Genomic DNA, 24,648 nt, shown 5'->3' on the forward strand with positions numbered 1-24,648 from the left:
GGCACCATGGCGATGGGTGCTGTTTTGCGAGATAGTGCAGGATGCTTCTGCGGCGGAATGATGAAGAAAGTGATGGGCAATTTCGTTCCGAGGGAGGCGGAGGCACTTGGGATTATGGAGGCGCTAAGCTGGGTGAAAAGGCGTGGAGTTGAAAGACTGCTTGTTAAATCTGATGCGTTGAGCGTGGTAGATGATATTCATCAACCACGATATCGATCGGCTTATGGTACTCTTATTGAAGACTGTAAGGAGTTGTTGAATTCTTTTAATGACGTGGCTATCAAGTTTATTTCTCGTTGTGGCGAATGAGGTTGCTAATGCTATTGCTCGTGCAAGTCATTCTTTGTCAAAATTAACGGAGTGGGGTCCTGTCCCTCCGGATTTTATTTTGCATTCGCTGTTTGTTGATTCTTCCTAATATATTCACTATTTTCTTCCAAAAAAAAAAAAAAAAAAAAAAATCCGGTTAAATTAATGTTATCAAATTTTGAACTGCGCATGAGTGAAATGTGTATTTAGCTTGAAATGTTAAATGTTAAATGTTAGGATTAAATTTGTTCTTAAATATTTGATCGAAACCAGCGAGCTTCAACATTTTCTTTATTCTCAATCTTCTTTCTTCCTCCTCCTCCTCCTCTTTCCCTTCCTCTTCCACCTCCAGTTTCTGGAAACAAAGTATAGTCTATGCATTTTGAACCCTAACAAATAGCGCAGAAAGACATGGAGATAGAATTAGAGCCGAGAGTGAAGCCACTCAGCTTCAAAGTGAAGGGAATGTCGAGGGAATCCCCATCTCAAAAGGCCTCTTTTGTTCTTGACGCTGACCTCCGCTCCCACTGGTCTTCCGGCACCAATACCAAAGAGTGGATCCTTCTCGAACTCGACGTATGTACTACGTATTTCAATGGCTGTTCTTGGAAATATTTTTCAAGTTAGGCATGCTGTTATTGGCAATCTTGGAATTACTTTGCTGGAGTTGAAGCCTGTTTGCTTCCAAGCTGGAAAGATAGGAGTAGTTACATGCATTTTTATTCTTTAGTTAGTAAAGAACGGGAGATTCTTATTTATTAAGTTGCTCCACTTGGTTTATTTGTTTCTTTCCGACTTTCTTGGTTGCAGGAACCTTGCTTGCTTTCTCATTTACGGATATATAACAAGTCAGTACTTGAGTGGGAAATCTCTGTTGGTTTGCGTTACAAGGTTAGCAATTTCTCTTTAAAGATTACCTATACTGGCCATTTCTTTTGTTGTGTTTTATGTTTTTGAATGTTCACTGGCTTGTATAAGAACAAAGAGGAGTTATTATTATTTCTTCAAATGATGACGAGGGAGTGATATATGATATGAAATTACAGCTCAAAGTACCTTGAGTTTTGCTCCAATCTTTTGTTGTCAAAATGGCTTAAATAAGGATATAAATTCACTCCTAGCTTTTATATATGCATTGCCGTCTAATTCTGACAATGGATTTTATAATTTGTATCACATGTTTGTATGCTGCAGCTTAAGTGGTGACTGGGACCATGGATTCGTTTAAAAAAAAATCATTGTAATGGTTTTTGATAAATCATTATTTTGCAGAGCCTTAATGCATTGGATACAAATGCAATTAATAATTTCGAAGCAATAAATGTTGGCGCAACAGTAAACGTTGTTGTCGTGTGACGGGTTCGAGTCTTAGGAGCGGCCTCTTGCCAAAAAATTGGCAAGGGAAGGCTTGCCCCCAGTACATCCTTGTGGTGGGACCCCTCTCCGGACCCTCGCTTAAGCGGGATGCGTAGTGCACCGGGCCGCCCTTTGTTGCCTTCAAGCAATTCATAAAGCCCCTTCCTGCAGCATCATAACCTTGTGTGATTTGAAATCATGTTTGCAACAGTAACAGCAAAGTCTTCTACAATGAAAGTTTAATTGTTAATATAAAATGGACGTAACATGCATGCAGTCATAAATTGTATAATCTCTAATAATCTCCTCATAGTGTTATGGATATATTATAAGATGGGCTGATTAAGTACCATTAATACTACTGGACGGCATTCAAACATGTTTTTTTTATCATGCTTTTATTGAAGTATGGTATACTGACTCTTCTTCTCTCTGTGCCTAGCCGGAGACATTTGTAAAAGTTCGGCCACGCTGTGAAGCTCCTCGCCGTGATATGATATATCCTATGAACTACACTCCATGCCGCTATGTGAGGATATCTTGTTTACGTGGAAATCCCATAGCCATTTTTTTCTTTCAGGTATTTGGAAATTTAGTCTGCACTTTCTGCTACGCATCCTGAATTAATGTGCCATCACATTTTTAGCTATCATTTAGTTTTGCAGTTCTTGGCTCTAATTATGTGCTAGGTTTTCAGACTTCGATTGCTTTACGGCTTGCAACTGTCTTATGTTATGACGTTTTCTTTGGAAAGCTGTTAATCTTTCATCATTATTATTTTTCCATAACTTTGCACCCAAATAGAAAAACTTCCAGTGCTGCTGGTTTATTTCCTCCCTGTTTCCTGAATTCAAATGCTAATGTGTTATGAAGACGGAGTTGGGATCTAGTTAAGGGACCTTGTAACCCAAAATCTTCTAGGAACGAATGCTTAAAAGTCTTCCTTACCTTACCTATCTTGTTGAAACAGTTAGGAGCTCGTTAAGAGAGAATCCCACAATCTCAGAATTGTTAGGAGCTGGTTTAAGAGAGAACTCCAGAATCTCAATTTGCTGGAAATTTTGCTTGCTTTTATTAAACGGCAATAGCCTTTAAATAACATTTAGAAGTAGTCCTTTATTAGGAATTAATTACTGCTATTAAAATAGAATCCTTACTATCATGGAAATAAATCCTAGATGCATGAATCCTAATTTTAATATTCCTAATAGGAATAAAACTATTAAAGAAATAATTTAAAAATAACAGAGTAATTAGGAGAGGGCGAGCCTTGGCGCAACGGTAAACGTTGTTGTCGTGTGACCAAGAGGTCACAGGTTCGAGTCTTAGGAGCGGCCTCTTGCCAAATAAATTGGCAGGGGAAGGCTTGCCCCCAGAACACCCTTGTGGTGGGATCCCTCCCCGCGTAGTGCGACCGGGCCTCCCTTTTTTTTTTTTTTAACAGAGTAATTAGGACTCTAAAACAGCAACAGCCCATTCATGACATTATATCATCTGGTATCTTCTTGCAAATGAAGTTGTTTTTGCTGTTCCTTCTTTGCAGCTTATTGGGGTTTCAGTAAGTGGTCTTGAACCAGAGTTTCAACCAGTTGTCAACCACTTGTTACCAAACATTATATTGCACAAGCAAGATGCTCAGGATATGCATCTTCAGGTGGACTACAGTATCATGTATTCTATGTGGTTTATATTGTTTTACTGTTTTTGTTTGAGAATAATATATGTTTGCTTTTTGATGCTTATTGTTTGTAGTTGCTTCAAGACATGACAAACCGGCTGCTAGTCTTTCTTCCCCAACTTGAGGTGCGTAATATTGTTATAGTTGAGGAATTTTTTTTCGTTTTTGAATTTGTGAATTTGTATTTTGGTTAACTACTTATTGATTAGCTTCGTCGCTGTGCAGGTAGAATTAGCCAGTTTCGCAGATGCTGCTGATCAGAACTTACGTTTTCTTGCAATGCTGGTGGGCCCATGGTACCCAATACTTCATATTGTGAATGAAAGGTTAGTAAACTTGATGGATATCATTCATGTATTGTTTAGATGCCAGCTTACAGCAATATTAGCTTAAGATTGTGCTTTACATGAAGAAACCATAATTGCAGTGTTGTTTTGTGCTTTCTACTTCTGAATATTTCATTCAAAACATCATTCTCTAATCCAAGTAGAGATTGGGATGTATGCCTGATTAAAGCTGATTAGTGGCTTATTAGACCATCTCTAGTGGTCATCACTTTGGTGTTACTTAATAAATTTAGTTGTAACCAACCCATTAGGAGGATTGTTACTAATTATAGTTTGTTACTAGATTTGTTAACAACTCTTTCTCTCTCCCTATCAATCTTAGTTTCTTTCTCCACACACCAAAGTGGGATGCACTCAGGTATAAAAAAATAGGAAGCAAGCTGGTGTAAAGCACACGCAGTGGGAAGCAAGTATGGGTAGGGACAAAGTAGAAGTGATAGTGAAATAAAGTTTTGGTTAAATACTGTTTCAGTCCTTCTTTATCAATTAATATTTTTCTTTTACTCCACAAAATTTTGAAATAACAACTCATTCTAGTGGGTTGTTATTTTAGTTTCTTACTAATCCTACGTGGCACCTAGTTTGTTACAAGCTTTACAATTTACCACTAAAGATGCTCTTAGCTTTCTGATAGGTTGTTAGAATTCAGCAGAAAATTTATGCAGACTAATAGAATTTGAATACTTGCTTCGAATTGCCATCTCTTATTGGGCTTTAGGATATTTATGGCCAGTCATAAATGAAAATGCAGTTTTTCTCCTCTGCATGCTTCATGATGCCAGTTTCCTTATATTGATCCTTGTCAATATAAAGCCTGATAATGACTGAAACTTATTATAAAGAACAGAATGTGACTTGGTTTTTATTTTTGAGGCAGTAGGGCTAGTGCTGGCTAAATATCTCCTTTTTACATTAAAGGAAATTCTATTGTTTTGTGCATCAATTTTCTTCTCATGGAGAAAGGAAAGAGGATATTGTCTGTCTCATGTTGATATGACTAGAAGGTCCTGGCATCATGCAGATAAAGTATGCTTAATTAATATTTAGGTAAAAGGATCCTCACTATATTTAGGTAAAGTATGCTTTGCTATCGTGGAAGAGACTAATAAATTCTTGGATACTCTGTATTGTATTGCTTTTGCTTTTATGTTCCTTGCTTGGCGCCTGTATAGGAGGTAATCTATAATTGATATTGATTTTTTTTTTTGTGACTCTAGGACTTTCCAAAATTTGGCTTAGTCAGCTATGCTCTTGTCTCTTCACTTAGGTTGAGGTGACTTAGCACCCTTTAGATACACATGTTGCAATTTTCACATAGAACAAGAGTTTGAGATTAATTTTGTTTTTGGTCCTCTAAGCTACTTGTTATTTGGTGTATGGTAAGATTTTTGTTGTTTACATTACATTTCTTTCACATTAATCCCATGCTCCCATGTTTATTGTGATTTGATGTTTAATCTTGTGTTGATGCTACAGAGAGACTACAAGGACTTCAGGCAGTGTCTCTGACTCTGAAGTTTCTAAGAACAATCAGCTGTCATCTTCCATAACCGTTTCTTCTAACTTTGAGGTAGCATCTTAGTACTTTGAATTTTTTTGTATTCTTGTGGCGCATATCGCTTTTCTACAGATTGATGCATACGAAAAAAACATTAAACAATTTTGACTATTTGAGAAGTTCTTGTCATATTTGGCAAAGAAGAGACTGTTGGATACATTTTTTTAGAATTAGAGGAGTTGAATGTTGGACAAGCATTTGTTTCTGATGTCTAATGTACTTTCATGATATATGTTATCTAGCTATCTTTCTCATTTTGATCATCTCACATTCAGGTTAAATTAGCTTTGTTTGTGTAATGCTCTCGTATGTTATAAAATGGAATGGTTTGTAATGGCAGCCAAGAAGATCACGAGGCATGCCACCATGTACCTCGTCAAATTCCAGTTCCATGGTGTTCCGCTCGGATGCAGTTTTTGTTTTATTGAGAAAGGCATACAGAGAATCTGATCTGGGAACTTTTTGCAGAACGGTAATGAATCAAGGTCTTCTGCTCTATAGTTTTAAGTGACAATTATTGATCTTACAAGTGCTCTTGTTTGCATTTCTAATTGGGTTAGGCTTCAAGGATCCTTTACAAGCTTACGGAGCCTGTTGCAGTGCAAGAAGACCCAGCTTCTGCCACTGAAGTTTCTTCTACTCTAGATGAAATACCAAAAACTGAAGTACTGAATCCCCTTGCCTTGGCTGATTACTCAAGTTTGCTTGGAGAAGAATTTCAGATGCCTGATGATCATTGGGATTTGAGCATTCTAAATCTTTTGGATATAGGGGCAGTTGAAGAAGGCATTTTACATGTTCTATATGCTTGTGCGTCTCAGGTTGATGACAGTATTAGGGATATAAAACTCTGAGAATGCATTCTCTGATTTACATATATATTTGTTACCATTTCTATCCCTCAATTAACCTTCAAGCTTTATATTTTTGCAGCCTATGCTTTGTCATAGATTGGCAGAGAGCAGATCTGAGTTTTGGTCTGCTTTACCACTTGTACAGGCATTGCTTCCAGGTCAAGTATTAGATATGAGATTCCTTGAGTTATTATTTCTGTTTATGTTTTCATTCCTATTCCTCAGACATGGTTTCTATCTATTATTTATTCTATTGGTTCTTGTGAGTCAACTAATTGTTGCAATATCTGTCTGTCTGTTGTATTTCAGTGAGGGCTTGTTGTCCGAGTTGTTTCTTTATCAAGAAGCTTGTTAACTATTTTTTGAAACCTAAAACAATATGGACTCAAATTTCTTAAGGTTTCTACAGAGAATGTATTTCATATGCATTAATTTGGCTTTCTGCAGCACTTCGCCCTTCCATGAGCAGCCTTGGCGAAAATGTTGATGATACCTTTTCTCAATGGCAACAGCCTTTTGTACAACAAGCCTTGTCTCAGGTTAAGTCTGTTATAATACTAAATCTTGTTCTCATGCACATGCTTGAGTTACATGTGTTATGTATTTATGGTGGAAAACTATTATAACCATGGACTTTTTTTTTTGCAGATTGTGGCTATGTCTTGTTCGATTGTTTACCATCCTCTTCTTCATGCCTGTGCTGGTTATTTATCATCCTATTCACCATCACATGTTTGTTTCTCACAGTCAGCTCTTAATAATTTATGGCATATCCTTTTCTTTGTCATGTATAGGCATTAGCTGAGGTGTTCATCTTTGCAAGGGGGTTCGTGCTTTTGTGCATGATCTCACCTAAGAAACTTGACCTAGACTTGTGCGCCCATTATAATTGTGCAATAAGAAAAGAATTGTGTAAGAATTGACCTATACTGTGAATTACATAAGTAAACAACTTGACCTTTAGGAGCAAATGTTGGCACATTTCTTTCTCTCTGATCTCAAATTGCTTAGTCATCTACTGTGAAAATCTTACATTTGGCAGTTTGAATGCCATTATATGCATGAAGAGAACGTTGGTATGGTTGCATAGCTTTTAGCGAACTATTTATGTGAGCCAAAATTCCTTCATAACGTGTTCTGGTTCTATGTAATATCATATGATGTTTTCATATGGAAACATAATGCTGTAATTTTCTTTTACAGGCTAAAGCTGCTTGTGTTTTGATTGATTTGTGTTCTAGTGTGCTAGGACCTTGGATGGCCCAGGTCATTGCGAAGGTTGGAAACATAACATGATTTGTTTTCTTCCATTTTTTTCTTCAAGTTTTTCTTACTTCGTTTGATTTATCTCTATCTCTATCTCTCTCTTTCCTTCCCCTCTTTGGGTTGGGTCTGACTTAGGTTGATCTAACTGTGGAGCTTCTAGAGGACCTTCTAGGCATAATGCAGGTATGTGCGTAATAAGCCCATGTAGTAAAATTGCACCCAATTATCATGGAAAGAGTAATTAGTTGCTTGCTAGCCGTGTGATGCACAAGTGTATTTAATATTAATTTTTAAAGATGTTATAAATTTAACAAAATATCTGTAATATGTAAAATTGTTCTATATTCTTAAAGTCAAAATTCATGTTAGTCATAAGTTATATTTCTGATGTTTTGTTCTACTTACAATTACATTTATTGATTGAACAAATAGTCAACAATTTATTTGCGGCTAAAAAAATAGTTTGTTGTATTATTGCTAAGTTTTGTTTAATCTATGTTACTCCCTCCATCCTAAATGGATAGACCACTTTGCCATTTTAGTCCGTTCCAAATTATAGACAACTTTAAAAAAAATAGTTGTTTTCTGATCTCCCTTGTATATTCCTTGGTTATCATGTATAGTAATTAACAAAGTACAAATTAACATGAAATGATAAATAATTTTAACACAAATGTTATTGAACATCGTGATAAATTAATGCTCATCCAGTACTTTCTAAATAGGGGTAAATTAGGAAAATTATGTGTAAATAAATAGTCTTTCGACTATTTTAACTCTATATTTTTTTAAGCACGTGAAAGTTGGATGTGGTGTATATGTATCATTTTGGGATGGAGGGAGTGTATCTTTTGAAATTACTTAGTTTATCCTTCAAATCGCTTATTATATCAATGAAAAGATGCAGCACTTACTTTCAAGAAGTAAACAAAATAAATAATGTTATTTTTTATTATTATCTGTTCCATATCTGAATCAGATTAAGTTGAATAACAAACTCAGCCAACAAACTCACTCTAGTATTTTTGTGACATCTCATTTGTCCAATACATGTACATCAATGGTGAGTATGTACCTTTCACAGAAAGGCTATATCAGCCAATAGGAATAAATGATAATGAGGGAGATAAATGCGATAATAATAGAAAGGCTATATCATCCAATAGGAATAAATGATAACGAGGGAGATAAATAAGATAATAATAGAAAGGCTATGCAGGAAATTACTGGGAGAATCGGAATCCAAAGATGATATGCTCTCTATCTATTTCTAAGGATCAAATGAACATATTTGAATCAACGAAGGAAACAAGGTATTGTTGGGTTGAACAGGAATATATGGACAGGAAGTAAGTTTATAAAGATGAGGAGAGAAGAGTTGAACTAGCAGTCAGTAACCCTGTGTCATGCTTATTGTTGCATCTGTATTTGCTACGTAATTTTATCTGATGGAGGCATGGAGCCTTATCCTATTTATGCATATATTGGTGTTTAAGTTCTAAATGTTCTTGCATTGCTTTTCAGGGTGCTCGACTTTCGCCATCCCGTGCACGAGCAGCTCTCAAATATGTTGTGCTTGCTTTGTCTGGTCACATGGATGATATGTTGGGGAAGTATAAGGTATTTTCCATGTTTTGGCATCTGACTTCTCTGACTTGTTTGGTTTTTAGAACCTTGAGTTTATTTACGCACCTCTTTCTTTGTCAAAGAATCTTGGCCAATTTCTTATCTTATAGATCTCGTGAGATTGGAGCTGTTAATAGGAGTTATTAGCCTTTTCAGATTTATGATTGTGAATTAACTATTCTGATATAACTTTTTAGTTTATTTTCTTTTCCACTCTGGAAATGATATTTTATTATTATTATTATTATTTCTTATTATGAACCTTTCAGGAAGTTAAGCACAAAATTCTCTTTCTTCTCGAGATGCTTGAACCTTTTATTGATCCTGCAATCTATGCACCACGGAGTACGATAGCCTTTGGGGATGTTTCTTTCACATTTATGGAAAACCAGGAACAATCTTGTGTAGTTGCTCTGAACATCATCCGTATAGCTGTCCAAAAGCCAGCTGTTCTTTCTTCTTTAGAATCTGAATGGAGGCGTGGGTCAGTTGCTCCTAGGTATGATATATCTGTAAGATAAGGCTTTTACAGTGTTTCTCCGTAAATGTTTGATCGTTCAGGGAAGTCTCAAAACATAACAATTTAGACTTCATGCATGTATTTTGACATTGTGTTGTGGCAAGAAGCAAGAAAACTGATACATATTTCCCTATCAATAATTTAAAGTATTAGAGTTCTCTTGGTTCTGGTGCTGCTTTTGTCTGCTATATTTGACTAACAGATTCATAGTGTTTTTCTCTACAGTGTACTTCTCTCAATATTGGAACCTCACATGCAGCTGCCTCCTGAAATTGACCTTTGCAAATCCCCAATTTCTAAATTTTTTGAGCATGAAATGTTAACTGCTTCATCCCATTCTTCTGTTCGTTATTCAGGAACGTCTTCTAAATCAAACAGCCAAGATGATTCAGATGGGAAAGTTGATTCCCCTGATAGTTCTGTAAAGATGGATATATTTGAAGATGCCAGTCTTCTTTTTGCTCCCGTGGAATTACGAACCATAGTCCTGACAAATGTTTCTGGCAGTCCCAAGGAACATATCTTGGATTCCAGCTGTGAGGATCCCAGCTCTGAATTGAAGCGTGCAGTTGAGAAAAAATTTACTGATCTGTTTCCAAACGGTTTAGTATTAGATGCTGATGCCCATTCTGAATACTTCAACTTGCAAGCAGACTATTTTCAACTCATCAGTTATGGTGACTGTGAACTTAGGGCTTCTGAGTTTCGGCGCCTAGCTTTGGATTTACACTCGCAGAATGATATGGCTCTTGAAGGTCATGATGCTGCTGTAGATGCATTGCTTCTGGCTGCAGAGTGCTATGTGAATCCATTTTTCATGATGTCTTTCAGATCCAGTCCAAAGATAACAAGCCCAGTGATTGCTAATGAGAGAAGTACAAAAAGTTATGAGATCCGAGAATTGGGGATTTCTTCTAAGAAGAATATTTTTGACTTGGAAAAAATAGCTCTTCTTGAAAAGAAAAGGGACAAAATTGTTCTTCAAATACTGCTTGAGGCTGCTGAATTAGACAGGAAGTTTCAGAGAAGCCTGCCAGATGGGGAATCTGTTCCACCACACCTCGAAGATATTGATGGGCAAGTCATAGACTTGACTTCTAATGATGTAGAATGTGCAGATGCTGTAACTTTGATTCGACAAAATCAAGCTCTGCTGTGTAGTTTTCTTATTCGATGGTTGAAAAAAGAGCAACATTCAATGCATGAAATTCTTATGCATTGCCTTATCTTTTTGTTGCATTCAGCTACACATCTTTACTGTGCTCCTGAAGAAGTAATTGATATCATATTAGGTTCTGCTGAATACCTTAATGCAATGCTAACATCATTCTACCACCAGTCCAAAGTAGGCAATCTGCAGTTGGATGTGGAAAAGATACACGGGGTGCAACGCCGCTGGGCATTACTTCAAAGATTAGTAATTGCTTCAAGTGTCGGTGAGGGGTCAGAGTTTGCTGTCAATGTCAACAGCAGATATCGGTGTGGAAGCTTGATTCCACTGTCAGCCTGGGTGCAAAGAATATCTGTATTTTCTCACAGTTCTTATCCCCTTGTTAGATTTCTTGGATGGATGGCAATATCTCGTAATGCAGAACAGTTTATAAAGGAACGGCTTTTCCTTGCTTCAGATCTGTCACAACTAACTTGTTTACTTGCTATATTTTCTGACGAGCTTGCAGCAGTAGATAATGTTCTCAACCAAGAAAAACATGGGAGAATTGGACAATTAGGGTTCAATCAAGATTCTCCAATCCATCAGAGGTTTGAGTTTTCGGATCAGCAACATGGAGATCAGTCTTTTCGTGCTATTTATCCTGACATTAATAAGTTCTTTCCAAATTTAAAGAAACAATTTGAAACATTTGGGGAACACATTTTGGAGGCTGTTGGATTGCAACTGCAATCTCTATCTTCCACTGTTGTGCCTGATATCTTGTGTTGGTTCTCTGATGTGTGCTCATGGCAATTGCTCCGTAACAGTCATGTTACGTCTCATACTGTTTCTGATCATTTGAAAGGCTATGTTGCAAAAAATGCCAAAGCAATCATCTTTTATATACTTGAAGCCATTGTTACTGAGCACATGGAAGCCATGGTACCAGAGATGCCAAGAGTGGTGCAAATATTGGTCTCTCTCTGTAGAGCCTCGTACTGTGATGTGCCATTTCTCGAGTCTATAATGTGCCTTTTAAAGCCACTTATATCATATTCTTTCAGCAAGGTGCCTGATGAAGAAAAGACATTGGTTGATGATTGTTGTCTTAATTTTGAATCACTTTGTTTTCAGGAGCTTTTTGTTAACATTAGACAGAAAAATGAGAATGGAGATGTACCTGCAGAAAAAGAATACTGCAAAGCACTGATGATTTTCATCCTGGCTTCTGTGTTCAATGATTTATCTTTTCAACGAAGAAGAGAGATATTGAATTCCTTGACTTTGTGGGCAGATTTTACTTCTTTTGAGCCAACCACTTCTTTCCATGACTACCTTTGTGCTTTTCAGACAGTTTTGGAGAGCTGCAAAGTTCTGTTAGTTCAGACTTTAAGAGTCTTCGGGTTTCTACCAATTCAGTTGGACAAATTTTATGATGTTAACGAAGGATCACTTCCTGACAGTAGCTTGGAAAAGGGTTCGTGGTTTCTTAGTGATATCTACCACAATTCTAATTCTGAGAAGATGGAAAGGGATGACTTTGATTTTGTAGCTTCAAAACAACAGGATTATCATTTATCTGTGGAGGAAGTAAAAGACTTCTCTAAAGGCTTGGAAAACATCCTTGCAAAGCTAAATCCAACTTTAGAGCTCTGTTGGAATCTTCATCATCATTTGGTAAAAAAGCTGGTAATTACATCAGCTGAGTGTTTTGTGTACTCTAGATGCTTATCTTCAATTCATCCACAAGTTCAAAATGCTGAAGCTGATAGCTGTGAAAATTCTTTTGCAATTAAACCAGTTGAAGACTTCTCAGTTCATTGGAGGATTGGGATACAGGGTCTTGCTGATTTCACTTTGAAGCTCCAAGAAAGCCATTGTTGGGAAACCACATCTCTACTTCTTGATTGTCTACTTGGAGTACCCTTTTACTTTCAGCTGGACAATGTCATTGGTGCAATTTGTTGTACTATAAAATCATTTTCTTGCAGTGCGCCAAAAATTGTCTCGCGCTTGAGGTCTGATAAATGGTTGTCAACATTATTTGTGAGAGGTACTCATAATCTTCGTGAGAGTGACAGGCCTCTCACTGATCTATTAGGTACACTGCTGGGCCATGCAGAACCTGAACAGCGCTTTATAGCACTTAAACACTTGGGTCAATTGGCTGGCCAAGCTGCAAATGGAGAAGCAGTTCTGCAGTCTAAGATATTTTGTAACAACTTCACGCAACCAAGCTTGGCTTTTTCAGTCCCCGAGCCATTTCTATCACTTATGGTGTCAAGCACATGGGATCAGGTGGTTTTGTTGGCATCGTCAGATACACTACTAACCCTAAGAACTCATGCTATGGCACTGCTTCTAAGTTACATACCATATGCTTCCCAGCAACAGCTACAGTCTTTTCTTGCTGGAGCTGATAGCGTGCTTCATTTTTTGGGAAAGACTGCACTGCCAACTTGTGAGGGCCCATTACTACGGCTCTCATTAGCACTTGTTGCTGGTGCCTGCCTGTACTCATCAGCTGAAGATATTTCTTTGATACCTCAAGAAGTTTGGAGAAATATTGAGAGTATAGGGTTGTCTAGAACTGGTATAGTCCTTTTACATTGTCTAGCGTTAGAGAGAGAGTGAGACAGACAGGTTGAGATCATGAAATTATCTAATTTTTCCCTTTCCTTTTCATCCTCCCTTGTTTTCTAGGAGGCAAGGCTGGTGATCTGGAGAAAAATGCTTGTGAAGTCCTGTGTAAATTGAGAAATGAAGGGAGTGAAGCAAAAGAGGTTTGTCCCAGAACTCAGCTGCATGCAGTGAAAGTTTCTGTCCACATGACAACATTTTGAAATCACTTCTACACAGACACACATATATACATGCATGCAAAAATGATAGAAGCCTTGCTCTTTTAAGCAGTTATCTCTCAATAGTAACTGCAGCTATTTGTTAGCAGTTCCATAATTACTGAACCGTGCTTTTCTTTCATAAGGCCTTGAGAGAAGTTCTCTATTCTAATTCTCTAAAAGAAGTTGATTCAGATTTTGGGAGCACCCGTGAAGCAATTCTTCAGGTGAGAGAAATAGTTATGGTAGCAGAGTGTTGACTGTTGTTGCTGATGATACTACTGACACCATAATGCTTCCATCCATTTAAAGGGAACTTTTTAAGTATCCTATTTACTGTTAATTGTTTGTTAATTTATGTGCTACAGGTCCTTTCTAATCTAACTTCAGTGCATTCATACTTTGAGATATTCTCAGAAAAAATGGATGAAGAGGCAATGGTAAACATGTTTCGCCTACTAGTCGGGATGTTTTTCGCCTTCTAGCTAGTTCATGGACTTAATATGCTTTGTTGTCTTCTAGGAACTTCAGGAGGCTGAAATAGAATTGGGCATTCTTCATAAAGAAAATGAAGTAGAAGAATCATCAAAACAAACTAAGAAAGAGAAACAAATTTCTTCAGTTGGTGGTAAGGAAAAGTCATACTTTTTTTTATATTTTTTTTCTTTGCAGTTTTACAGTTCTAGTTCTGGAATATAGCTTTTTTAACTTACATTAATTCTTTTTGGTACTTCACATTTTTTTTGTTCAGCTTCTGTAAAGCACGATAGCCGTCTCCAAGAAATCAAGGATCGCATTAGTACCTTGTATGTGTTATCATTCACCTTTAATTGTATTTTTTACTGTAAAATAAATTAAATTGGCATTAGACAACTCTACTAAGTGAAAATAGGCGTGTACTTAAAGGGGGAATGTTCTGAAATAGCCGTCAAGTAATTCTCTGGGTCGTTTTTCTTAAAAACTAATCTTTGTTCTTCTTGTGGAATTTACACAACCGTAGATGTAGATGATCCAATATGTATATGGCTAAGTTCAAAAGCATTGACATCTTTGTCCACAAATAAATTAATGCTTGTGGAAAAAATATTAAACTGTCAAAGGAGATGCTTACATGGTGGTACAAGCACTTGTTCCCTAGTATTGTTCACAGTTAAAGTTATTCATGTTGACTCCCAACGGAAAAGAAAAGATGAATACACCAAATCAAGTTGTCTACTGTCTGCTAAACAATAGCTTTGTGCTTTAACTTTCTTTGCTGAAATTATACACTACATCTAAAAACTTCCGTTCCTTTTTGTTTGTCAGTTTTCTTTTTGAAAATTGTAGAAATATATCATTGTTGATAAATGATAAGTTGTACCTTACTTTGCTAGTTGCTCTTTCTGATGCTGATATCCTCTTTGCTATACTAGTATTGAACTTAACAACTAATTGGCATCCTCGTCGATTGTTTTTTTCCCTCGGTTTACTAATTGATAAAACAGTAATGCATAAATACACTATAACTTGCTGATATTTTCTTTTCAGAGAAAAAGCCAAACTCCAAGAACACATTATAGCCAACAGGCAAAGAAAGCTACTCATGAGAAGTGCACGCCGGAAATATCTAGAAGAAGCTGCTTTACGGGAAGAGGAACTTCTGCGAGAACTTGATAGGTTTTACATACATTCCTAAATTGTTATCAATTCAATGTTGTGAGAGGAAATGGTTGCTAAATTTAGCTCTTAATGTGTTCTAGGGAAAGGACAGCTGAAGCAGAAAAGGAAATCGAGAGACGGCAGCTACTTGAACTTGAACGTGCAAAAACTAGGGAGCTCCGTCACAATCTTGACATGGAGAAGGAGAGGCAAATGCAGGTAAGGCTTTCTGTAGCTCTCTCACCCATAGATGCACTCTTCTAGACTGGACTTCTTACTTATTTTTATGACTTCCTCGTATTGAGACATGCTGAGTTAACTATTCTTTTTGCTCTAAGCTTCTTGATTACGACATATTTAATCAACCATGGTATAAATTAAATTGTGTGAAGTGGTTTACTGTTTTCAATAAAATTTTCTGTTACGTATGTAAAGAAACCAATTGACCTAACTTAAGTTGATAGGCAATAGTAGCTTTTATATATTATCTGTGTGAGACATCCCCGCATGCAAATGCCCCCTTGGGTTTAAAGCATGTAGAACAGAGGTCCATCCTACCATATATTGTTACTTCATTAGTAAATGGAGTTCAAGTATTTATTCATGCCATTTGATTTGCAGCTCCGATTATCAAAGATTGCTGTAATCTATTTTATAATTTTGTTGGGTTGAACGTCTGATTAGTCAACATTATCTAAGATTTGAAGGTCCTAGGTTTCTTTGCATTCCTGGTTTACTTAGGATATGTTTGGTTTGCAATGGTTTACACGATATTGGTGCAAATTTGCATGTAGAGGGAACTTCAGCGTGAACTGGGGCAGGCTGAATCTGGATCGCGATCATCACGGCGTGACTTTTCTTCGTCAACTCATAGTAGGTGAGAATGGTTTTCTTAAACGATGGGTTAATCCACTTTAGTGTAGTTATAGTTCCCGACAAATATCACAAACATAACAATTGGAATAATGAAATGACAGGTTCTTGCTCATATTTTACTTGTTACTCTTTAGGAATATATCATATTTCTACTTGGTTTTCAGTCAAACTAGAAATTGAAAAGGAGAGTAGTGAAGTAGATTCTGCCATACTACATTTCTTTCCCTAGTTTGCAGGCATTACCTTGACCAGGGTTTTTATATCTATGACCTCTTGCTTTCTTAGACGAAAGGTTTCATTGTTGAATCCGTGCTCTCCACTTGCAATTATAGGTGAACTAATTGAGTAGTCACACTATTCTTTTAACATCATCATTTGTTCTTTGAACATTTCATTTATACTAATCCTTGTGCATTGTATAAGAAATGATTGTGCTCTTACTAGAGCAACCATATAAGATCAGTAGAATTTGATAAAATCCATCTATAATTAGACACTCAATAAAATCCATATGTAGTTGGCCCCGGCCATTTTAGGTTTTGTTCATGTTGAGAAGTTTTCAATATTAATATGTTGATTAAAACTAAGGCCAGAAGTAAAAGAAATGGATCCTTTTCTTTTAGCAAATTTGTAATCAAACTTGATATATAACATTATTTTTTGTTGGTTGGCTGAATAACCACACGAGTAGAACTTTTGGGTTGTTTCGGGTTCATGTTATTTTGGATTGGTATCTTGATAGTTTTCCTGTTTGGATAGAAAATTATATAATGTGTAGATTCCCTGATAGTTGAGTCGTCTGTTGAGATAAAACTCAGTGGAAGAAGAGATGTATCGTTTTCTTATTTTTCTTTCATGTACAGGCCTCGAGACAGGTATCGGGAGAGGGAACATGGAAGATCAGGTAGCGCAGGCCGTACGAGAAGCAATAGCGGGAGAGGGAACATGGAAGATCAGGTATCGTCTGGTATGGGCATGCCATCAATAGTGTTGTCTGGTTCGAGACCATTTTCAGGGCAGCCTCCAACGATTCTTCAATCGCGAGATAGAAGCGATGATTGCGGTAGCAGTTATGAAGAAAATTTGGATGGAAGCAGGGACTCAGGTGATACTGGTAGTATGGGTGATCCAGAACTGATGGCAGCATTTGATGGACAATCTGGATCTGGTCAAAGACATGGAGCTAGAGGAAGCAAGTCGAGACAAGTAATGGAGCGGAGAGAGAGAGATGGAAGACGGGAAGGGAAATGGGAAAGAAAACATTCATGAGATTGTTGTTAGGAGTAGTTTATAGTTTTGTTGTACTCTATTATTACTTCATTCTTGTACTCGTTAATCATAAAGGCAGTACTGAATTAGATTTAAAATGAAAATTAATTCTTAACAAATGAGTATTAGAAAAATTTGAAGGCAAAGGAAATCAGAGGCTGGAACTATCTTTTAATCTTCAATCTCTACTTGCATTACTACAAAATTTAAATTAAAACTTCTTATAATAAAGTAAAAAAAAAAATTATTAATTTAGACAATTTCTTAACCATTAACGATAAAAATTATGATTATAAACTAGTAACATTGCTTAGAAATTGTGTCATACAGAATGTTAATCATTTGAAAAATTCAATTTCTTAAAGTTATTGTTGTTTGGATAAGTTGTGAAAGAGTCGCAAAACTAACATAAAGAAGAAGACACTGAATCAATTAAACATAAAGTTCAGAATCTAAAAAAAAAAAAAAAACACTAAATATTGGTATGGAAAAACTTAATATATAATTTGGACCTTTTTCGTTCTAATTTTAAACTGTTGATGATTTTTAATTTTAAATGAGGTGTTTTTCAAATTGAAACATGATTGCTGATGGTGTAAGAGAATTCTAATTAATTTATGCTTAAATTAAAGGATCAGTTATATGAATATCATAAAAAGATTCAATGTTTACGAGTGTCATATGTTTATCAAAAAAAAAACAAATTCAACAATGTCAAATAAACAATTTTTATATGAATAGACTCATCCCTTAAAAAAAAAAAAAAGATCAACTAACTATTTGACCAAAGAGTGCAGGAGGGTGCTTTTGTGCACTGGGAGAATATCAAAGTGGCCGATTTATTAGTTCCGGGTAGGAAGGTGTGGGATAGAGGGAAAGTGGCATCTCTCCTCTCGGATTCGGATGCAAGGGAGGTATAGAAGATCCTTTTACCGATAAGAGATATCTGTGACGGGCTAATGTGGCACTACACGAAGAATAGGGTGCACACTAGTAAATCCGGCTGTAAGGCGTTGTGTTCGGAGCAAAGGAGGAATAGGGGTCATGAGGGGTGGCTTTCGGCTATAAGGCGTTGTGTTCGGAGCAAAGGAGGAATAGGGGTCATGAGGGGTGGCTTCGACTATGGCAACTGAACATCCCGCTCAAGGTCAAAATGTTTATGTGGAAATTGCTTGCATGTTGCATTGCCACGAGAAAAAGATTGGCAGCACGGGGCTTATCGGTTCCTATCCATTGTCCGTTCTGCCATGTTGATGTTGAACACGACTATAATATTTTTGTGAGATGTGTTTATAACTAAGAGTGCTGGAATATCGTGGGATTCAACTTGGATCTGCTCCAATCCGATTATCTTATTGATGCTATTTTACAGGTTTTATCTGTTGGGAATTCTTCTCGATTGCGACAATTTAGCGGAAGCGATAAAACAATTTTATTGAATTTATGAGGTTTACAAGAAGGTGTTCTCTAGAAACTTTCTAGAGTTACAATGAGATAAAACAAAAATAGTAGCACCCGGGTGTTTCCCAAAAATATCCAAAACAATTATCTTTACTATTTTTATCTCTCTCTAAAATAATTAGACTACCCTCTAAATAAACTCTCAAAATTCACAAGGCACCATTGTACCTCCTCACAACTACATCTTTCTCCCACTCTTTTTTTTTTCTTATTCTTACTTCCCACAATACTCAAACTAAATGAGCATCCTTGGCTTTTATAGCCAAGCATGAAACTTCCTTTAATTAATTGTGCCAGCATTTTGCTGGCACAATTAATTCTTCATTTGACCACCAAATTTTGGTGGTCTAAGACCATTGAATTTGGTGGTCACTTTCACACCTCTCTTTATTTCTTTTTTTTAAATAATTACAAATTACAAAAATAATCTCTCATTAATACAAATTATAAAAACAGCTCCTCATTAATTGGAACTTCACTACAATTTCCTTTTTTCTATTTAATCGTTTTGAATTAATAGTTAATTTTCTCAACAATCTTCCCCTTAACTATTAATTTAAAACTTTCATCATTTTTTTTTTGATGTACTTTCCCATCATCACCTTGTAAACGGAGCATTCTCTCCGCAAACAACTTCTCGGTGCACTTCTCACCGAATCAATGATGTACTTTCCCATCATCACCGGAGCACTTCTCTCCGCAAACAACTTCTCGGTGCACTTCTCACCGAATCAATTTGTTGATGCACTTCTCATCAACCTTCAATTATTGGAGCACTTGTCTCCAAATTAAGCAAATTCTTCTTCGTCAACATGGTCTGTCACGTTGACACTTTTTTTTTCTCTTGTTTCTGCAATTCAATTGCACGCGCCCAAACTTCTTACACGAAACATTTGGGCTTCCCCATGCCAGCAGTCCTTCCCTCAACTGCTTGCTCATTTTCTCCATTTTCTCACGCCCAATTGATTTGGTGGGTGACGCTACATTGAACCATAGCTCTGATACCACTGTTGGGAATTCTTCTCGATTGCGACAATTTAGCGGAAGCGATAAAACAATTTTATTGAATTTATGAGGTTTACAAGAGGGTGTTCTCTAAAAACTTTCTAGAGTTACAATGAGATAAAACAAAAATAGTAGCACTCGGGTGTTTCCCAAAAATATCCAAAACAATTATCTTTACTATTTTTATCTCTCTCCAAAATAATTAGACTACCCTCTAAATAAACTCTCAAAATTCACAAGGCACCATTGTACCTCCTCACAACTACATCTTTCTCCCACTTTTTTTTTTTCTTATTCTTACTTCCCACAATACTCAAACTAAATGACCATCTTTGACTTTTATAGCCAAGGATGAAACTTCCTTTAATTAATTGTGCCAGCATTTTGCTGGCACAATTAATTCTTCATTTGACCACCAAATTTTGGTGGTCTAAGACCATTGAATTTGGTGGTCACTTTCACACCTCTCTTTATTTCTTTTTTTTTTAAATAATTACAAATTACAAAAATAATCTCTCATTAATACAAATTATAAAAACAGCCCCTCATTAATTGGAACTTCACTACAATTTCCTTTTTTCTATTTAATCGTTTTAAATTAATAGTTAATTTTCTCAACATTATCTTCCTTGAATCACCCTAGAGGCAGGGACAATCACCCTAGATGGGAGAGTTGTTCAGGCCTCGGATTGCTTCCGGTATTTAGGATCTATTATCCAAACGGATGGAGAAGTAGATGGAGATGTTGCCCATAGGATTAAAGCTGGTTGGTCGAAGTGGAAGAGTGCTACGGGTTTTCTTTGTGATCCCGGCATGCCTAATAGATTGAAGGGAAAATTCTACCGGACGGCAATTAGACCAGTATTGTTATATGGTACGGAGTGTTGGGCAGTGAAACACTGCCACATCCATAAGATGTCGGTGGCGGAGATGCGTATGTTGAGATGGATGTGTGGTCACACGAGAAAGGACCGGGTGCGTAATGAAATAATTAGGACAAAAGTAGGGGTCACATCTATTGAGAATAAAATGAGAGAAAACCGACTAAGGTGGTTTGGCCATGTGAGACGTAGAGCGCTTGATGCGCCGGTTAGGAGAACCGAAGAGTGGCAAATGGATGTAGTGGTGAGGGGTAGGGGAAGACCTAAGCAAACTTGGAGGAGGGTGATCGAGAGTGATATGAGTTTATTGGGAATTGAGGAAAATATGGTAGTGGATAGGACGGAGTGGAGGGAGCGAATCTGTGTCGCTGACACGACTTGATTTTCACGGTTTTATATGATGGTTCATGTTAGCCGACCCCGAATCATTTCGGGACTAAGGCTTTGTTGTTGTTGTATCTTCCTTGAATCAGGACACGTGTTGCTTGATGGCTATGACACTTTGGATGATATGGACTCAATGCAACTAGGTGGTGTGGGAGAACAAAGTGCAACTCCTGTCACATGCGGTTCCTGCTGTTGCTCGTTTCCTGGCGGACTGGAGGCGGCTGAAGGCGACTACACTTGATCGGACCAGAACTGGTGCAGGTAGTACGGGGCAGACGCGTTGGATCGGAGACCTGGTGCAGGAGCTGTCAAGTGCACCAACGATGCTGCAGTAATTTAGGCAGCCAACGCAAGCGGAACTGGGGCCCTGTTGCGTAGCTCGGACGGGTCCTTCATGGCTTGTCGGGGCAGTTTATAACCGCATGTTGCCGAGGTTCGTGTTATAGAAGCATTAACGCTCCATGATGCTATCTACTGGGCGGCTCAACTGCATTGTGTTAATGTCCTCTTTAAAACTGATTCTTTGGTTGTTTTAAACAGTATCAATTCTTTGTTATTAGATTTATCTGAATTTGGCTATATCATACAGAATTGTAGAGCTATTTTGAGTAACAGACACGATTTTAAAGTGTCTTATGTCCTAGGCTAGTAAACAGGGGGCACATGTCGTTGCACGTCATGCTCTGTCCAACTCTAGTGAGTATGTTTCTTTTTCTGCTCACGACTGGCTACAGGAGACTCATTGTCATAATTTGTTTGTTGATTAATTGAATTCATTCGTTCAAAAAAAAATTTATTTGACTAAATAATAAATGTAATTTCCTTTAAAATTAAATATGTTCATCGGCTGGATTGGATTGGACATAGATCGAGTCTATGAGGTGTACTAAGGTAAGAAATTGATTCCCAAACCAAGTAAAAACAGTCCAACATGCCCAATTATTATGTATTTATATAAAAAATCAATCGTTGAAATCTAAATTACAATCCATATAAAAATGGATTTAAATGTTTTGAGTTGAATGACGTAACTTACCTATTTAGTTAGAGATGAAAAAAACCGATTAGGGTTTACAGTTTAAGCTTTGGACTTTAGTGTTTAAGAACATCTGCAATAAATAGTGTGTTTGGTAAGGCTACGATAACTTTTTTTTAATATAAAAAATGATTTACTTGCTTATTATTGGTGCACCTTTATGTTAATATTTCTAATTAGAATAAATTATATATAAAGTAATATCAGTGTATTTAAATTAGGGGTGTCAATATGGGTTCGCGAGTTGTAAACGTGTCGTGTCGACTTACTCAGGTGATCCATTTATCCAGGGCCAATCCTGAGATTTTAGAGGTCCGGGGCGAATTACTAAATGGGACCTAATAAATAAGTAGAAATAAAAAAAATAAGTAGAAAAGTAAATTGTATAAAAGAATTACTTAAAAATGACACTTTTCTTATTACATTTAACAAAATATCTAATAAAAATATTTTATATTGCTTTAAGTACCCAATTTCTTATACAAAATGATGTCTATGAGCATTTCTAGAAGTAAATTTCTTAAATTTAATAAATTATGAAATAGTTCTAATAGATTTTATGCTCTTTACGATACAAAACATGATAACAGAAAAATGAAAAACCAAATTTGAAAATCACGTCATTTAATGAGGTTTATGGTCTAAGTTCTTGAAATTGAAAGATTTTGATACGTTTTTCCCAAACTTCTTTTGAAGACCGAGTAAATCAGAATCTGATAGAGTTTCTCAAAGACAATAAAAAAATGGCTATTAGTAATTGGAAGTTTCACAGCGAGGTGATTTGAAAACAAAATTGATTATATAGCTGATGAATTGAGAAGATGAACTGAGGATGTAGGATAATATTACTGTTTAATATTTTTTGGGATTTGAGTGTGATTAAAAAATGAAGAGATAAATTATAAATTTTTATTGGGATTGATAGGTGGGAAAGATAATTATAGAAATACTTTGAGATAAATTAGAGAAGTGATGCCCAAAGTTTTTATTAGAAAATTTGGAAAGAATCCGAGATAAATTAGGGAATTTAGAAAAACTATTTAATAACTGATGCTAACGTTTTTTATTTGGAAAAACTAATTTGGAAAGAATCTAATGCCAATATTTTTAATCAACTATAATTTTTTTTTTTAAATTTAATCAAGTATAATCTAATAGGTACTAATACATTATTATAATTGGGGCCCTTCTCATACTTGGACCCTGGGCATGCGCCCCTCCCGCCCATGCTCAGGAACGGGCCTGCATTTATCCCAACCCTAACCCAACCCATTTAATAAATGGGTCAACTTGGCACAATTCGTTTAAGAAGCGGGTTGAACGTGTCAACCTCGCTAATCCATTTAATTTTGCAACTTCGTACTAAAAAAAATATTCAACTAAACAAAATGAAAAAGAAAATAAAAACATGCATAATTGAGCATGAAAAAATAAAATCCAATACAAACTAACACAACAAATTCAACAAAATAACATCAAAAGTCTAAAATCCAAAACTTACAAACAAAATACAAAATTTCAATTTCAAATAACAAATAAACTAAAACTAAAACATTCAATTCAACTTAAACAACAACAGAATTAGTATATTGTTCATCAGTCTTTGATTCAATACATTCTAACTGAGTCATCAATTTCTTTCAACCCATCCTGAACTATTAAATTTAGAATGTGAGCAGAGCATCTCATATGAAAAAAATCTCCACGGTTTAATAGACCACCCTTGCTATTCAATAAATTTTTCAACAAGTCTACACATGTATCATTTGCACTTGCATTATCCAAAATGAGTGAAAAATTCATACCATCAATTTTCCAACCACACAAGAAAGTATAAATCTTTTCACACAAAGCTACACCATTATGTGGAAGAGACAAATAACAAAAGTTTAAAATTCTCTTTTGGATATTCCAATCTTTATCAATAAAATGTACGGTCAAACATACATACTTATCTGTTGTAATAGAAGACCAACAATCAAAACATATCCTATTAGAAGTTGACTCAACAAAAGACTTACTTGTGGCTAGAGACTGAAGCGTTCACCGGATGTCAATGAAGAGAGACAGACAACACAAATTGTTAGGAAAAGAAAGTTGGAAACCTAACGTGTTCTGTAATCTACTAATCTGTATATGGGTTGGATGGGTTATATGGGTTCGCGGGTTGGGTTGACACGACCTATAGACTCGTCTAAATTATACGGGTGATAACGAATTCGCGAGTCAACCCGCGACCCGACCCGTTTATTTTACGGGTTAGGCATGCCGACCCATTTATGACCCAAATCCATTTATCTCAACCCTAATTCGTTTAATTTCCGTATTACGCGAATCGTGTTATCGTATCGTGACTCATATTGACAGTCCTAATCTAAATGATGTTGCCACTTTTTTTTTTTTGATAGGAAATGCTAAAACTTCATTAAAATATAAGATTGATAGTACATGATGACAATAGTAAGGAATAAAACCTCACATACATATAGGCTAAGCCTAATACAAGAACCACAAGGGCAAGAAAAAGACTACGAAGAGCAAGAAAAAGACTACGAAGAGCAAAAAATACCATTAAAGGTACAACTAAA

General features: G+C 36.3%; 1 protein-coding gene across 4 annotated transcripts; it reads left to right on the forward strand.

The window, feature by feature from the left end:
* Positions 1–525: 525 nt before the first annotated feature.
* On the forward strand, positions 526–17,447 carry LOC136207196 (uncharacterized). Of its 4 annotated transcripts, none has more exons than XM_065998500.1 (26): positions 528–885; positions 1,120–1,200; positions 2,108–2,245; positions 3,209–3,319; positions 3,418–3,468; positions 3,569–3,669; positions 5,167–5,260; positions 5,589–5,720; positions 5,809–6,069; positions 6,182–6,260; positions 6,550–6,641; positions 6,751–6,834; positions 7,306–7,380; positions 7,504–7,551; positions 8,893–8,988; positions 9,264–9,493; positions 9,740–13,260; positions 13,371–13,450; positions 13,654–13,734; positions 13,876–13,947; positions 14,039–14,135; positions 14,259–14,313; positions 15,035–15,163; positions 15,247–15,364; positions 15,940–16,022; positions 16,885–17,447. In XM_065998500.1, exons 1-26 carry the CDS (start codon positions 721–723, stop codon positions 17,288–17,290), a joined length of 6,480 nt encoding a protein of 2,159 aa, XP_065854572.1. In that variant the 5' UTR covers positions 528–720; the 3' UTR covers positions 17,291–17,447. The 4 variants fall into 4 exon arrangements, with proteins under 4 accessions (XP_065854573.1, XP_065854572.1, XP_065854571.1 ...); XM_065998499.1 differs by having other exon boundaries at positions 529–885; positions 14,030–14,135; XM_065998501.1 differs by lacking the exon at positions 15,940–16,022 and having other exon boundaries at positions 526–885; positions 14,030–14,135; positions 16,885–17,072.
* The last annotated feature ends 7,201 nt before the right edge of the window (positions 17,448–24,648 follow it).

The sequence above is a fragment of the Euphorbia lathyris genome, chromosome 9, assembly GCF_963576675.1.
Source record: "Euphorbia lathyris chromosome 9, ddEupLath1.1, whole genome shotgun sequence".
In the NCBI taxonomy this organism is placed as follows: domain Eukaryota; kingdom Viridiplantae; phylum Streptophyta; class Magnoliopsida; order Malpighiales; family Euphorbiaceae; genus Euphorbia; species Euphorbia lathyris.

What these genes read in the sequence shown, in the direction of transcription:
- LOC136207196 (XM_065998499.1), top strand. Translation starts at nt 721, where the DNA reads ATGGAGATAGAATTAGAGCCGAGAGTGAAGCCACTCAGCTTCAAAGTG. An exon ending in GGATCCTTCTCGAACTCGAC is followed by an intron (nt 886 to 1,119) that starts GTATGTACTACG and finishes TCTTGGTTGCAG; the next exon opens with GAACCTTGCTTGCTTTCTCA. An exon ending in ATATGTTGGGGAAGTATAAG is followed by an intron (nt 8,989 to 9,263) that starts GTATTTTCCATG and finishes TGAACCTTTCAG; the next exon opens with GAAGTTAAGCACAAAATTCT.